This window comes from Ambystoma mexicanum, chromosome 11 (genome assembly GCF_040938575.1).
Source record: "Ambystoma mexicanum isolate Mex_15411 chromosome 11, UKY_AmexF1_1, whole genome shotgun sequence".
NCBI classification, from domain to species: domain Eukaryota; kingdom Metazoa; phylum Chordata; class Amphibia; order Caudata; family Ambystomatidae; genus Ambystoma; species Ambystoma mexicanum.
This window is the reverse complement of record NC_090934.1, coordinates 946,665,042-946,682,646: the sequence shown is the minus strand read 5'-3', so window position 1 is coordinate 946,682,646 and position 17,605 is coordinate 946,665,042. Positions and strand designations below refer to the sequence as shown.

Below are 17,605 nucleotides of genomic sequence, written 5' to 3'. Positions count from 1 at the left end.
CACTGAACCTCCCTGGAAGGGAGAGGGGTGCCCGTAACCACCCTGTTCATGCGTAGCCATATTTTTTCTGGATTCCCCGTTAACCAATCCTTATATATATTGCAGTTGGGCTGCTTTACAGTACAGAGAAAAATTTGGCAGGCCCACGCCCCCTCCTGCCGCCGCTTGTGCATTGGGGCCGTCATTGTGTGCAGAGCGACCCTTGTGGCTCTGTTGTTCCCCACAAAAGCTGCAACATCTTGTTCAAGGCTCTGAAAAAGCGTTTGGGGATAGGAATGGGGAGTGTCTGGAAGTAGTACAGCAGTCTGGGCTGGATCACCATCTTAATGGTATTAATTCACCCAAGCCAAGACACTGATAGGGGGCCCAGCAACGCAGCTAGGCTTTGGTTGCCTCCAGCAGCGGTTTATAGCCCAGCTAGCAATTTGGTCATTGCTACCACCAAAAACATTATGCCCTGTGGTGCCCAGCGGAAAGAGGTGCTTTCCACAGCCCGCTGCAGAGAGTGTCCAGTAAGCACCAAGTTCAGGATTCCCGACTTTGCGATATTGACTTTCAGTCCTGCCACCACCCCAAATACTTCTATATCCCGTACTATAGTCAGAAGAGAGCGATCGGGATCGGTGAGGACGAAGATCATGTCGTCCACAAACGCCATAACCCTGTGGTCCTCGCCCCCGAATGGAATCCCTCGAAATTCCCCCAGCAATCTAATTTTACTCAGGAACGTCTCTAAATGCATAGCATAGAGGAGCGGGAAAAGGGGACAACCCTGCTTGGTTCCTCTTCTATGCAGGCTAGTCTTGGATAGCTGTCCGTTAAGAGAAAGCCTAACTTTCGGATAGCTATAATTAGCACGTACCCTTTGCCGGAAAGACATCCTGAACCCCATCAAATCAATCGTGAACGACAAAAAGGACAACTCCACACGGTCTAACGCTTTCTCTGTGTCAAGTGAGAGGAGGACCAATGGAGTGGCCTTCCTCACGGTTTTCTCGATTAGGTTGCAGACCCTCCTAATGTTATCAAAAGTCTGCCACCGCTAAATAAACCCTGATTGGTCCGGGTGTAATAGTTTAGGGAGAAGGTCTTCAATTTGGTTTGCCAGCACTTTTGCATAGAGCTTGACGTCTATGTTAATTAGGACAATGGGCCGGTAAGTCCTGCAAAGTGCTGGATCTTTGGCCGGCTTCAGAAACAGTACCATCTTTGCTTCTTCCACTGTTGGGGTTATGGCATCCGAGTTCCCGAATGTGTTGAAAAGACTATTCAGTCTGGGGGAGAGTAGCTTCTGGAAAGTTTTTGCAAAAAATGGAGGGATAGTCATCAGGGCCAGTGGATTTGTTGGGCAGAAGTTCCCTAATTGCTTTTAGTACCTCTACGACAGTGATATCATTCTCTAGCTGTTCACGTTCTCCTAAAGTTATTTTTTGAATGGGGATTGAGTGGAGGTATGCATTTTGCGAGGCACCATTGTGTCAGTCAGAAGCGTAGAGGGCTGTGTGGAATGTTGTAAATTGCTCGATGATGTCCGGTGTAGCAGTAACTTTGGACTCCCGGGAGTTAATATCTCAGGAATAGTCTGCGATGCCGCCTTTTGCTTTAACCGTCACGCTAGAGGCCTTATTGGCCTTCACACAGCATTTCTGCCGAAGGCGCAACAACCCCTTCTCCACCTTTTCAGTCTGGAGGAGTTCAAGTTTGCCGCAGTGGTTTGTATATGTTTTGCGAAGTTGCATCCCTGCATCCATTTCCATTTTGAGCATGACACCCTGGAATTCCCACTCCATCTCACGATTAAGCTCAAAGGACTGTTATACCCTAGCCGCATGCATTGCATTTAGGTCTCCCCACATGGTTTCCTTGAAAGCCTCTTAGAGACACCATTTCATGGTTTCCGGTGAGGCGTTGAGATCGAAAAAGTCTATAATCTTCTTGGATTCTATTTCTTTCCTCAGTATTTGGTCTGCTGGGAGCCCTTCGGGGAACAATCAATTCCATGGGCCTCTCCTCGCCTTTGGCAAGTCCAGCCTTCTGGTCAGCAGGGCATGGTCTGAGACCTGGATAGTTCCAAGGTCGATTTCCCTAACCAAGCCCAGTATGGTAGCTGAGGACCAGATATAGTCAATGCGGGAAAAGCTTTTTTTGGACATGTGAGTAGAAGGGCTAACCAAGAATAAGTCAGAGCCAGTTGGTCCAGTTAGCGCAGAGAGCTTGTGAGGGCACGAGCTGCCTGTGGTATGCATGCAAACCTCTGTCTCTCCCCGGGTCCCTTGCTAAATTAAGATCCCCATCAAGAGTATCTCCCCCTTCGCAAATGACTCTAGGTCCGCCAGGGTGGCTCTAGGAAACCATCCTGTCCAGTATTTTGGGCGTAGATAGATGATATGATATGATATGATATGATATGGCATTTATAATGCGGCTGTACTCAAGTGTTTCTAGATGCTATTGTTAGTGTTGTTATGCCTTGTTGAAGAGTAAGGAACAGATACCTCCCAGGTTATCCGCCATAGAGTCAAGGATACGGATATCGGGATCTAAGCAAAGGGCTATCGGCACCCCAGCCACCTTACCTTGGGAATTAGAATGGTATATGTGTGGATAGTGTTATAATTTAAATCTGTGCCTATCCCTTTTCCATATATGTGTCTCTTGGAATGCCACTAAGTCTGGTTGCTCCCTTGAGAGAAACTGCTCAATTTTTTGTCTTTACATTGGGGTATTTAACCCCCTCACATTTAGTGTAAGGCACTTGAAGACGATCTGGTTTGTGTTTTAATGCTGATGTCCCCCATCCCCGGCCTCCCCCTTCCTGCTGCACATGCCCTGCCCATCTGAACCCCCAACATAACACTCCCGCCCCAAGCATCTCCCCCCACAAATACTCCCCCTAACTCCCAGAAGTGGGTCAAAGGACCTAAGGAGTCTCCAGACGTATTACCCTCAGATTTGGTTTGGTCTTGATTCAACACCTTGTCCTGCACCTCCGCAATTGAGTGCCCCCCTCCTTTCCCCTTCTGTCCCCCCACACCCGCCTCCCACAGCTTTCCCTCCGCAACTTCCTCAAGTCCTGGGGCAAACGATTGTAGCCCGGAGGCTCCTCTGGCCGAGCTCCGTTAGGGGCCATTCGCTTTCCAAACCAGGATGTACTTGCAGGGTGTCCCATACGTCCCTGAGTGATTCCAAGTGCGGGTTGATCTACAGTGACCCCATCGGTTTTGATGCTATTTTTAAGGTGGCAAACTCTGTTGGCCTTCTTTTGTGCTCGTGCCGGTCGTTCATCTATCAGGTGGCGATTTCTGCATCTCGTTCCTGGGTTTTGCGCCCATTACCAAGGTTTCCTCTGGTGGGGGATGTCTTCCCCTCGTGGCGCTAGGTTTTTGGGTGAGCGTCACCCTGCGTTAGGTGATTAATATGCTTTCTTTCTTCACATTAGTTGATCCTATTCTGGCGCCCCTCCCAGGTGAACAAGCAACCAAAGGGAAACATCCATATATTTTTGATCTCTCATCGCTTCTGGAGCGTCGCCTGGGCTAGGTCTTGAAATAGTTGGATCTCTGTGCCGTTAAACGTAATGGGCTTCCCAAAGGACGGGTTCTTTTTGCGGGTAGCACGTAAGTGCCGCCAGAATGTCCCTGGGTTGAGCGCCCGGCTCTAGCATCCTGGGACCTGTTCTGGGCACTCTGTCAATATGAACTTCTGCTGTATCCTCCCCAAGAATGTCCGCAAAGATTTGCTGCACAGTTCCCTTGAGTTCTTTATCTGCCACCGCTGCAGGCAGATTTAGGATTCGGATGTTAGATCTGCGGGTCCTATATTCTAGGTCCTTGCATTGCAGTTCTAGGTTGTGAGAGAGCCTCGCCATATCGTCTATTGCTTCATCTGATTTTCTGCTATCTTCCACCAGCTCTTGAAGCACTCTCTCTGTGGTATCTGTTCGCTCTCCTAAGGATTCAATGTCCTTTTTCAGGTCATGGATTGACTGTTTGACTTCAGTCGTGAACTCTGCTAACTGTGATTGGAAGGTGGGTAATAGCTTCTCCTGAAATTCATTAAACCAGGCCTCAAGGTGTTACGCTCACCTGGTATCCACAGGGATGCCACCCAGCCAGGTTACTCGCTGGTATGCTTCTCAGCTTTGCCCTGATGTGGTCTGCGGGGAAGGTTCTGCCTTGTGGTAGAATTAGGTGTGCTCTCCATCCTGCCTTCTTTGCAGGGGCGCGTTGTCTTTCATGGGCGAATGCGCGGTCCAGTTACTTCACTGACGCTGGCCCGTTGGATATTGTTCAGGTAGGTCTTATTGCTGTTCTTTAGTTTTGTTGCTATCCTGCATGCCTTTCTTTGTTTAAAATGTCTATTTTTTCTTCTCCCTTAGGTATGCGGAGCTTCAGCGCGGCGAACTGGCTTGGTTGAGCCCCGCTGGTAAATGTTGGTGCATTAAGAGCGCTATGATGCGGTAAGTAAGCGCTATGTGCATGATGCGAAGTCTTGCCTTTGCTAACCTGTGTTTTCCTTCCTTGTAGGTCGTGGTGTTCTTCAGCACGAGTGGAATGTCCGGAGTGGTGCCAGCCTAGAGGCGACCACCCAGGTAAGCCTTTTGAGCAGTTCGTAATTTGTAAATGTCTCTACTGCTTTCTTTAATGTTGCCTCTATCTTCCTCTTTCAGGTCGTTATGTCCGGGAGGCGTGCAGATTCGAGGAAGCTGTTCTCAGTAGCTGCGAGTGTTTAAAGAAGACTGCAGGTGAGATGCTGCTGCTAATGATGTTCCTTTTGTCTCCTTGCAGGTTCTGCTTCTCCGAGGGAATAGCTGGACAAGGTGAGCATCACGTTGCAAGCTGCAAAGTAATGCGAAGCGTATTGTCTTGCTCGGGTGTGGTTTAAATAGCCCCAATAAAATAGTCCAGGAAAAGTAGTCCGTAGGCTACCACACCCAAAACACTAGACCGCATAGCTTAGTTCTTAGGACCCAAGCTATGTGTATGCTTCCATGTTGGCTGACAATAATAAAGTAGTTCCCCAGCACATTGTTTATTCATGGTGTATGAGCCTGGCGCCATAGGCACCAGGACTGGCCCCATGAGGGCTTTTGAAGAGGAGGCCAGGTTCTAGAGGCCTGAGTCCTGACTCCACCTGCCCAATGGGTTTGCCAGAGGGTGTTTTGGGCGAGGGTCGTGACACAAGGTCCGCCTTGGACATCGCCATTTCTCCTGAGGGTGTGGGTTGGGTTTGTTTTCCCTGGTCTGCTCCTGGCTTTGGGGGTGTGGGGAGGATTCCTGGTCCTTGCTCTTGGTCCAGCAGTGGCAAAGGGTTCCTTCTCTGGGCACCGCCGGAAGAGGACACTTGCCAGGATTGCCCCATCCCTTGCTTCTTGGCATTGGGTGGGATCCCACTCACTCCTTTTATATGGCTCTTCACTGTTGATAGGGAGAGCCATATCTCCCCTGTCGACTGGCAGCTGCCCCGGGTCTCAGTGGACCCACCTTACCAGCAAAAATCGCTGGTGTTTCAGGCACCGTTAATACCTGCGCCTGTAATACCGGCAACATCCCCCATGGAGTCCAATGGGACTCGACTCCATGAAATGGGGATTACACCAGCTACCGCCACTCGTAATCCAGTGAGCATTCCACCGGACCGAGTGGCGGTATCGGCAGATCCGTTTGTCGGTATTCTGGCGGATTTGCCACCAGAATACCGGCAAACTTGTAATGAACCCTAATGCCTAAAAGCATTGGCAAATAGGTCACAAATGATTTCTCAGAAAGTACACAACCACCAAAATGGGTGAGATTGGGGACCTATTGGAGAAGTATTCGCCAATTTCAGAACGGTGAAATTGAAACGTCTCTCCTAAATGTATTCCTGTGTTAAGCAACCTATAAAAAGTATAACTATAGTCTGTTTATGAATCCCTATTATCAACTAGGTTCAAAATGTCTGTCCGAATTGTTTAAGAAATGCTAGCTGATAGACATGAAATGTTTTGTCAATAGCCTATCGTGTAATGCATGCCAAATAAACTAATTAAGGCACTCTACATTTTGTGGTCGGTTTCCTCATTCAGTGATTCAGTCTGATGTGGATTCACGTCAATGAAGGTTCATAGATTGATTTCCTCATGGGTTCATGCTCGGGAGTGTATTCCTGCACAGGATAAAACGAGCTTGCTTAGAGTGGTGCCCTCGGACATTATTCCCTTCGTGTATTCATGGCTGTACTTAGTCATAAATAATGGCTTTCTGATTCCAGGGGGAGCCACAACACAATGTGGGTTTTAGATGATAGAAGCTCCGAGTTTGTGTATATATGAACAACCTGTAAATTAGTTAAGTGACGAAGTACAACCATGAATACACCATGGGAACAATGCCTCGCGTTCAATTGATTGCCTGTAACAGAGAGGCGCATAGCAACGTATGAACGTATGTGCACCGACAGGCTCCACCGTTGCATTGTTGTTGCACTATAACGCACTATAATGGCTATATGTAAATTATGTGCATTTCCTTGTGTAAATGCCTCCAATCATATACGCAAGGTGGGAGGCATTTAACAATATCAAAATCAGATGCTTGCGTTAGTGCGTTACTTTTTGGCAGGAATAACGGATGGAGCAGGCACACGTGTAACGTTTGCTCTGTGAGCCAGCTCCCCCGGCCAAAAACAGCAAAATCCCCTAGAGTGGTAAACATGTTTTATTGTACAGGTCTTATCACCCCACCCCGGGATATTGGAAAATGACTGTTTACGGTATTTTGGTAAAAAGATCTTCAAAACTGCCCTTATTTGTGTGCCAAAAACAGTGATAATTGTAACTGCGTGCAATGATTTGGTGTATCTTTCTGACTGGTGTCTCCCCATTTCCCACAGACCATCGAAGTGCACTCCTCGGGCCGTGTCTACAGCAAGCAGGGGAACATTCATCTTCCCTTCATTACCGGTAAGACTCTCCAGCACAGCTGTATGCTATCCAGAAAACACCTTCCAGACCTTTCTCTGTCTCATAAAACAGGCAAGGCACCGCTCCTCTTTAACATGTACTTGCTGTAGGGTAAATTGTAATTGTAAGTTGTTATTTATAACGAATACCTAGAGGTTTCTTAGCGCGTACCGAGGGATCACTCTGTCGTTCCCGCGTCGTCTTGCTTCCTAGGCTGCCCCAGAGCTATTCTGCCGAGTAAAAACAAGTAGAAAAAACCTATGAGCGCACAGAGAACATAGTAATTATTTCAAGTCAACGACTTCAAACCAGTCATTTTGGAAGTCACAGAAATACCGAATCGATTTACAATCAGTAGTGAGGGGTTTATAAAGGCTTTTTCCTCAGCTGGGTACTCTGTGGCCACAAAATGGCAGAAAGTGGGAGAACAGCACTGTTGGAAAAGCCTGCTTATTTCTCAACAGACCCGTGTATTGCTTTGGCAGGGATTACTTTAGTTTTAACCGAAGTCCTGAGACTACATGTGATGTTGTGCTATATACGTCGTTATTTCATAAAAATAAGAGCTAATTCCACGTAGGGGACTGCCAACGTTAGCGCTTACATGTTGCAGGGACTCCGCCATACCATTTTTTTAGTCTTTTTTTGGAAACTTTATTTTTCAGTTTCGTCTTTTTATTTGTGGAGACAAAATAAAGCATAACACATGGACTCCATGACATTTTTATTGTTTTTAAAACGCAGTGCAAAACCTAGCAAAATCTCACTTTTAACTGTGGTTTGCAAAAAGGTAAATGTCTCCTGACTTGTATACATTAAATTTGACATTTACAATGGATTCCTATGGAACCCTAAGTTATAATGACTTACCTGGAATTTCGACCCTGACCTTCCAGGTCCCAGTCTACATATAAATTACATATGATCAGGATCAGTGGGGATAAACAAACATTGGCCTAATTTAATTCTCAATTAGGCCAATGTTTGTTTATCCCCCACTGATCCTGATCATATGTGATTCATATGTTCCTATGGAATCGGTCTGCTTTCACAGATGCTAAGAATAACTCTCGGCAGGTTCAAAGAATGTGCTAACAACCAATGGATTCATGGGATTCCCACTCCATCCTGGTAAGCATTGAAAAGGGCCCAGCAGACTGTCACTCGCTCATCTATTTCTAAGCCTGACGGTCCTCTGAATGGCCAGCCATAAATCAATCTGCTGGGCGGAGAGGTGCTGTGTGGTGTTCCTTACACACCCCAGTTGAGGACCTCTTTGGTCCTCTACAAAGTCTGGAGGGAGCTAGGGATCCCCTGGCTCCCATCCAACGCCATTTTCCACATGCTTAGTTAGGGGAGACGAATGGGTGGCCCCCAAAAATCAAATCTTCGAATAATGCTAGCAAAAAGCATGCATTATGCTTGCCGCTTGTGCTCCTGTCACCACCATAACCGTATCCAGAGTCAATGGTCACGAGGGATGTCTCTTTGTATAGGACACAACACAATGGCAATCCAGCCCTTTTACTCACTGGGCTTTCTGTGATGGCTATTTTCGATGGCCCATCTAACTGCAGAACAACAGGGTCCTCGCATTAGTATAATATGAGTATAGATTCTAAGCCATAACAATGATTATTTGGTGACATTATATATAGCGTTTCATACAGATCTGCTTTAAAGTGCCGTAGTAATTGGTGTCACTATTATTCCACACTCGTTGTATAAGAAAAATATGGTTTGCATTTTTAGCTGCATTCTTTTTTAAACACGATCTTGTGTTGTTCATGGAAAGATTTTCAATGGAGTTTTTAAACACACCAGTCAGTGATCATTAGACCTTAGGTGTCAATCTTCCGTGTGTGTAACGCTATGCCCATTTTGAGAACCAGGTGTATTATCACCTCTTCACTTCAAGGGTGGTACGCACATTGGAACAAAATGTGACCCTTCCTCACAGGCACGGAGAGTAATTAATCTGTACCAATATAAGGGCACTAGCTGCAGTTACATAATGGTATGATATGATATGATAAGGCATTTATAACGCGCTTATACACAAGTGTTTCAAGGCGCGACGTGGCAAGGGAGAGGGGAACAAACAGAAGACAGAGACAACGATCATAATAGGCCAAGTGTCATTCAGATCGCGCAAGTGCAGGGGAAGAGGAAAAGTGCGGAGTGGGAGTGGGTGGGGACAGTGCAGTACATGGGAAAAATAGGATAAATAACAATATGAGAAGTAGTGCCAGCTGGTGGCAAGTGCAAGGGTAAGTGCAGACATCAGGTGTCAAATGCTGGAGGGTGACTGTAAGGATACCGAGAACAGTCCCCAAGTGTGGGGGGTTGCCAGGGAGGCAGTGCAGGTATGTAACTGGCAGGGGAGGGGACCTGGGCCCGAGATCAAAGAGTGGCCAGGTAGCCAGTACATTTCAGCCAGAAATTCAGCAGGGGAGAGGAGGAGAGAAAGCAGAAGCGAAGAGAAAGGTTTTGAGGTGCTTCCAGAACTGGAGATGGTTCTCCTCAAGTTTCAGGGAGGCAAGGAGGCTGTTCCAAAGGGAGGCCCCAACCAAGGAAAGAGATCTACCACCAACTCGTTGCTTGGAGAAGCGACTGACCCTTAGGGAGTTGGAGGCGGATGAGCAAAGAGCGTCGAGGAGGAAGATATCTAGGAAGAGTGAGTTGAAGGTATTGAGGCCACAGGCCCCAGAAGGGGAGCCAGTGAAGAGATTTCAGTCCTGGAGAGATATGATCCCTGGGCTTGAGACCAAGGACAAGTCTTGCAGTCCTGTTCTGGATGAGTTGTAGAGGGCGGAGAGTAGAAGCAGGCAGATTTAGCAAGAGGCTGTTGCAGTAGTCCAGCCTAGAGAGAACCAGAGCTCTGGAGACAGTGAGCTTCTGTAGGAAGGAGAGGAAAGGAAGAATACCTCTGAAGAGGTGCAGCTGGTAGTGTGACTTCTTAGAGACGTCAGAGATGTGAGGAGAGAAGGAGAGTGTGGAGTTGACGATGACTCCAAGGTTTTTAGCCTCACAGGTGGGAGCAGGAAGAGGGCAGAGAGCGGCCGGCCAGAGAGTGACAGGAAAGGAGGGAGCGGGTGTGCCAATGAGGAGAATCTCAGTCTTACTGGCATTAAGGCAGAGATCATTGGTGGCACACCACTCCTGGATAACAGACAGACATTCACAGATGAGAGACTGAGAAGAGGTGGCCGAAGCTAGCCTGAAAATGAGCTGGAAGTTGGTGCAGAGCGCGGCAATGCCGTGGGCAAGAAGTGCCAGGTATTGGTTGAAAAGCCAGGGCGAGAGGATAGACCCCTGGGGGACACCACAGGTTGCGATAGAAATAGAGGAGAGGAAGGACCCAAGTTGGACCTGGGAGGGTCAATGGAGAGGAAAGAAGTCAGCCACTCCAGGGCCTGACCGATGATACTCAGGTTATCATGGAGACGGTTGAGCAGGATGGCATGGTTGACTGTGTCAAAGGCAGACGAGACATCAAGTAAGATGAGGACACATGGGGTGTTGGAGTCAAGATTTGAGAGAAGGTCTTCACGGATGTTCAGGAGAGCAGTTTCCGTGCTTCTGGCAGCTCTGAAGCCAGACTGATGGTCATGAAAACAACCAAGAGATTCAGTGTGAAGATTAAGCTGGAAGATGGCCAGTTTTTCCAGGAGTTTGCCCTGGAAGGGAGTGATGGAGATTGGGCGATAGTTAACCGGACAGGACGGGTCGGCTGAGGTTTTCTTGAGAAGGGGGTGCACAAGGGAGTGCTTCACGGGTGATCGGAAGACTCCAGTGGCGAAGGAGTGGTTGCAGAAGTCGGCAAGAGCAGGAGCCATTGAGTCGGTGTGATCCTTGATGGTTTTGGAGGAACAGGGATTCAAGTGTTTTGATGAGACTTTCATAGATCAGACTTGTCTAGAAACCTTGTCAGGGGAAAATAGGGGAAAGGCAGAGAAGGAGGGAGGAGAGGTGGACAGAGAAGGGCCAGAGGAAAAGCAGAGAGTAGAGGGGTAGAGGTGGGAGAGGAAGAGAGAGAGGACATGCTATCCTGAGTTTTAGAGATGAAGTGAGAAGCCAGAGCCGTGCAGAGGGCCTGGGAAGGGACAGGAGAGATAGAGACTGCAGCAGGATTGTCCAGTTCCTTGCAGATTTTAAAGAGTTCGTCCATGTTGTTAGATGCCGCAGAGATGCGGGCTTGGATGTGGGCTCTCTTCTTGGTGCAGACTGAGAGCCGGTATTGCCTTTGGAGCAGGCAGCAAGCCAGTTTGTCAGAGGATGTACCAGAAGCATGCCATTTCCGTTCAGCCATCCTGCACTTGCGTTTGAGGGTGACGAGGTCTGAGTCACAGATAAACAGCATGCACCACACAGTACGTTCCATTCCCTATGGATGGGCTGCAGTAAACCGGTCTCCTTTGAACCTGTATTATGTCAATTTGAATGATGTATGCCAAGGAAAATCTATCTGAAATCTGTGAATTAGTATTTTGGTCTTGTCAATGAAGACTCACTATAACACACACTTTTTTCAGCAATTCTGACTGACAGTTTATTATATTTATTATTAAAAATCACATTATCCAGCTACCATTTGACATTATACTTTTATACATATACTTGGAGCCAGTGGGCAATCTGGTTGCCCTGCCAGGCTTCTCACGTCCTGTGTAGGATGACAAAACCCACCTCTTTATTAAAGTATCGTTGTTGGATGAAATTCCTTCTGCTAAGGCAGAAGTCTGCAACCTTTGGCTCTCCAGATATTTTGGACTACACTTTCCATCATACCTAGTCTGCATAGTTAATGGTCAGGGTTCATGGGATTTCTAGCATGAAACATCTGGAGAGCTGCAGGTTCCAGACCTCTGTGGACCTACGGAGTGGTCTCTGTGCCACCAAGAACTGGATGCCAGCCCTTTCACTCAAACTTAACCCTAGAACAACAGGCCAGCTTTTATTCACACTTCCCTTTCTTTTCTCCCTTTGCATGACTGGTTATTGTCACTGCCCACTCTTAATATTAGTCCCACATTCGGTTTCCTCTGTAAAAGTGTTGGGCTTCAAACTTGACACAAATGTGGCTTTCAAATCTCACATTTCTTCCATAACTAAGTCCTGTTCTTTCACTTTGTTCTCTTGAAAAAGATTGAACAATGTTTTTAACGGATTATATCCTCCCACAGATTCATCATCTTTGATTTACCGATATCCTGCTTGCAGTTGCGGAAACTTTGTAGACAGCAGATTGTGGCATCAGAGCGATGTCCCTCTGCCGCTTCGATTCCTGCTCCCAGTCTTGACATTTACAGTGGTATAAATAGCATGCACTGTGCCTGTTGCCTCAGTTTGTTTTTCTGCATGTACATCATGCTTCAGAACGGTTGGACTCACCTCAGCAATTCTTTTCTACTGCATAGCACTATTTCTATGAGTATCTCTACTCTAGAGACAGGTTCCAAGAGGTGTGCGGACTGTGACTCGAAGATTTCGATCACATAGCCGCACAGGATATTCCTCTGGTACCTCGGTAAGGAGTATGAATGTGGCTCCTGTCAGTGCCTGACTAACAATGCTGTGGGGTGCGTTTAAGGCCCTAAACAGAAATCCCCTCCAGCTGAAACATCGCATTTAAACCCTGTCACCAAAAATGGCCATACTTTGCTTTCCCTGTCACGTGAGTGGCAAGCAGAAGTATGCAATGCATCCAAAACAAACAGCCCTGCGTTGTTTTATTTCACCTGAATGACAAGCAGTATGAACTGCATCAAAAAACGGCCCTGCGTTTTTGTTTCACCTGATTGACATGAAGTTATCCACTGCATTCAAAAACGGCCATGCTACCTCGTACAGAATTGGCGATCGGCTTACCTAATTCCCTATGACCCGCTCAAACCGCATCTAATGTATATGTATATGTCAGGGGCTAGTAGAAATATGAAGTTATGAGACATAACTGGGTTTTGTCAAAAAGTGGCCAAGAGAAAAATGAAGGGTTATAAATGCAAATAGACAGAAGGTGCCCTCTTCCCTTGAACCATTCATGCCAGGGGGCGGAGAGAAAAATGGTAAAGTGTCCTATCTGAGGGGTAGGGGTAATTATAGAGTACTCCACCTAGATTGCAAAGTGAGTGATGTAATTTGTGCTAAATAAGGGGGACTGTACTAAGTCAGAGGACACAAGAAATCCAGGGAGACAGGAGAAGGAGGACGGAGAGGAGGCGGCTGAACTATACCATCTTTGAGAGTGCAGTGGCCAGACCCCTTGCATAACTGTTCAGAGCGCCCTGCGATCCAGCTGTCTTTCCAGAATCCCCAACCGAGGCAGAGTGCAGTGACTAGACCCCTTGCCTAGCTGTTCGGAATGTTCTGAGATGCAGCTTGCTTTCCTGAATCCCAAACTAAGGCTTACTTTGTAAGTAGCTAATAACCTCAGCCCTAAATTTCATAAGCCCTTCCTTTTTGTAGCATTGCACCCATTGAAAAACCCATTGAAAACCTAATTGAAAACCCAATTGAAACCCTCACATTGCTTGTGTAATTCAGTCACCTTCCCATAGGAGAATCTGTGTTTAGCCTGCGTATGCTAGCATATTCCTTTGGTAAACCTCTGTGTCTGTGTAAATTCTTAGCATATTTTTAAGTAAATCAATTAATTCCCCCATCGAAATTAACCCCCTTGTCCATGGTGTCTATCTTTAATAATTATATTCATTAAAGTGTTGTCTCAAAAGAATTAGTCTCCTAGTAATTGAAAACCGAATTTGCCCGTGCATTGTGTGCATTAACCCACAAATTCCTATTTGTATCTGTCCTATTAAAACCCGAAACTGTAGTCCCTTTGAGAGCAATCCCTTTTGTCTTCAAGTCTATCTGTTATGTGTCCCTGTACTTGTCATTGAAAACCAATTTTCCTATTCTGAGCTCTACCCCTTCCCTGAGCTGCCCGTCATTGTAAATCCAGTGTAAAACGAATTTCCATTTGCCATTGTATTTTCCTTTTTTTTGCATTTGTTTCCTCCCAAAACCGATTTTCCTTCTTTATTTCTACTTTGCCCTTGTGTGCTGATTAGTAGTATCTAAGCTTCCCTATCTCCTCAAGTGTAGCAACACAAATTTAATGTCATTCTGTCCCATAGCAGTTGTGAGTAATAATCAAAATCCCATTCTGCCATTTTGCTCCGAAAACGGGTTTTCACTTTCTTTGCTGACTTCTCATTTTGGGGTGGTGGGCTGTTCTCTAAATCTGATTTTCTATCTCTTTCCCTACTCCTTGCCACTGCCTTCCATTCAAAGGAATCAAGTTAGCCCATGTTTGTGGGGGAGTGTTGCAGGGGGAGTGCTAACCCGTTGGTGTTATCTCTTTCTAAAACTGCTCTTTTTCTGTGTTGCAATGAAAGATTGTGAGAATTGTAACAGTATATCTTAACCTAATTGTTTTATAGAGATTAGTGCATTGTGTTACCACAACATTTGTGGCTGTGAAATTGTTTGATTTTCCTTTTTTCGTTAAATAATTCATTAATACATTTCTTCTTGATACACACCGGCCGGATTCCTGGTCCATTGTGACACGGGGTATTTGTGGAGGTTGGGTGCGAGACGGGTTGGAGGCCTATTCAAACAGAAAATAACCTGTGGTTTATTAAAAATAAAAAGCGCTTTATTGTGCACTGCATTCATTGTCGAGGCAAAGGAGTCCCTGACTGGAGTGTGCCGTGTAATAAAACTGTGACAAAGTGGGGGCTTGTCTGGGATTGAGATAAGAGTTTTTACCTGGGACAGTGCAGCACAGTAGACTAGCCCATTGAAGTATTGTTACATTTAGTGGATGGTAAGCTGTGTTACACTGTATCAGAGCGGTGTGGCCAAATAAAATATTGTAACCATAACCTAGGCAAGAGCAGGGTGGAGATTTTGTCCTTGCATAGATAACCCACCAGCAGTAGAACACTCTTCATAATGAGCACCGTGGAAATTAACATGGCTAGTCAGCACCTCCTTTCCAAATTGTTCATCAGAGGGGAATGGGCAGAACAAAAACACAAAGTCTGGCAAGCTAGAATGATGCAAGAGGTGACCCCTATAAATAAGGATGCGTGGCAGGACAGTGGCCTGTTACATCAAGTCATGACTGACTTCTATATGACACAGAACGTCAAAGCTGAACAAATTAAAATGGTCCAACTCACTGCATACATGTACTTCCACATAATAGTCATGGAAGAAAGGTACCAAGAAAATTTTACCTCTGTGCAAAATCATTCTGAGCTTTTAAATCAAACACAGAGTGAGTTAAGGGAATTAGAAGAGAAAATGCGAGAGAGCCAAAATTCTAAGTTAGAATTAGGAAACCTCATCGAGCAGCTAAAGGAGGAGTTGGCAGTACAGCAACAAAATAATTCAGAGCAAGAGTCCCAATTATCTTCGCCAAAAGAGGAGTGCCAAGAAAGGGTTGATTCCCTGAAAGAGAGTCAACTAAAATTGAGTCAACAAGTGACATACAACAGAGCCTGCTTAGACGATATGTGCACTTTACAAAATCAGATCAAGCAATTGGAAGAGGAGAATAGCAAATTAATCATTAAAGAGGTCCATTCCCAAGCTGAATTTGACCAGGAGCGCCAGAAGTTGAGCGCTATAAAACAACAGAGGGATAACTTTAGTGAACAGAATTGCACACTGTATCAGGAAAAAAATAGCCAGGAAGTGTGCAAATTAAAAACAGACCGGGAGAGAAGTGAGTCATGTTTTCAGGAACTGACTAATATTAAAATTAGAGAATGGAAAATTAATGGGGCACATAAGACAAATAAAATTAGAGAATGAAAAATGAATGGGGCACATAAGACAAATAGAATGTGATCTAGAGTGGACAATACAGACCAAAAATGCGCAGAGTGAGGAGATGCATCTCCTGCAACAGAAATGGTCTGAATATTCCTAGACAATACAAGAAGCACAGAAAGAAATGAGGCCCTTGGTGATGAGAACAGGGGATTCCAGAGCCAAGTAGTAGCACAAGGGAAGGTCATAGAAGCCAGTCAAGCCCTGATAGCAGAGCACAAGGCTCAGGCCTTCGCATACTGTCAAGAAATAGGGTATGAGAAAGAGAAATTCAAGAGGTTAGAAAAAGAGTGTGCTAGGTTTAATAAGGACTTGAGGAACCCCAAACAGTTAGAGAGTGACAGGGCAATCCCTAATCATGGTGTAGGACCCTCTATACCAGGGGCCTAAAGCCAACTTACCACCCTGTATATGCAAGGCGCTGCTAACTTCATGTCTACAGGTTCACAAGAACCGGAACCATGAGGCAGCCAGACTCAATTAGGCCCAGCATGATTGAGCCGACAGGCTAGTGTCCATCAGAGATTGATGGGCGTGCATCCCTGTTTAGGTTCAAAAATATTGTGACCAATGTATCTGACCAGGAAGACTCATATGAAGAGAAAATCAGGGAGTTAGACTGGCAGAAACATCAGCTACAAAGGAACCACCTGGTCCACTTTGTGGATAAAAAGGAGTCTGAAATTAGGCCCAAAAAGAGCATCTTGAAAACCTCTGCCCAATCAGGGAGGTGAGAGGAGTTCTCCACCAACCCCGGAAGAAGGGAGGAGTCAGGTGAGTATTCCCCTGTGCGAAAGAAGGAGTCCAAGGGAGTCCCAGAGAGCCCACAATATAACAGGGGCGAAGAGACTAGGCCTTGTCATTCTGGGAGAGACTTTCAGCATCCAAGAATCAGGGAGCGCCTAGAGGAATGGGATAGGAATTCAAATAGCAGCAGCTATGAGTCTGAGGGCGAATGGACTCAGGTGCAGCGGAAAAAGAAGGCTGCCAAACAAAAAAGAACTTTGGTAAAAGACCCCATTAGGCAAACAAAAGCCATTAGAAACTTTTTGACCTTGTACCATAAAAATGCCAATTACTCAGTGTGGGAGCATCTGGAGCTGTATGACCTGATGATAACATCATTTGGCATTAATAATTATTAGAATTGCATGGATTCTGCCAAATGGACATTCTCAGCTTCTTTGCTGGGCTGGAGGATCCCAATCACTCAAGGTGGTCTACCTACAAGGCGGCTATCTTGAAGCACTTCTCTGTGCACCAAAACCCCCAGGAGGCTTGCATGGTGGCCTAAAACCTACAGTGCGGAAAGGATCAGGCCCTGAGGGAATTTGTCCAAGAATTAAAGTGGACATTTGCACAAACCACTAGGCGGGTGTGCACGAACAGTAGGGAGTTCATAAATACCTATTTCATGCACTTCCTAAGTACATTATGATGCAGTTGGTTAGGGACTTCTACTAAGAAAGGACCCTGGACTAGGTAACAGAGCAAGCTACTTGGATCTATGAGGTCCAAAAGCCAGTAGAAAACAAGAGTTCCCCCAAAAATCTCAAACCAATCAACACACCTGCTGCTGCCAAGGTGGCGGAGGTGAAGGTTACCCCCATTTTAGACCTAGAGACGGGGGGCCTAAAAATACACCTCCCACTAACCAACCAAACCAGAGGCAAAGAAGAACCTCTGACCAGTCCCAAGCAGGTGGTAGCCAGGCAGGGTACCCCACAAATGTGTCACCTGACTGTGCCACCTGCATCAGCCCGAGGTACAAGGGGAATAGACCCATCTTGGGGTACTTATGGACTCCCCTGGCTC

At 46.2% G+C, this 17,605-nt stretch overlaps 1 protein-coding gene across 1 annotated transcript in view; it reads left to right on the top strand.

Annotated features, from left to right (window-relative positions):
- LOC138505080 (mucin-2-like) overlaps positions 1 to 17,605 on the top strand; it is a 233,241-nt gene that overhangs the window by 127,698 nt on the left and 87,938 nt on the right. Inside the window, exon 5 of the mRNA XM_069625398.1 lies at positions 6,874 to 6,943. Within this exon, the coding sequence (XP_069481499.1) occupies positions 6,874 to 6,943 (70 nt within the window). The remainder of the gene's footprint in view (positions 1 to 6,873; positions 6,944 to 17,605) is intronic.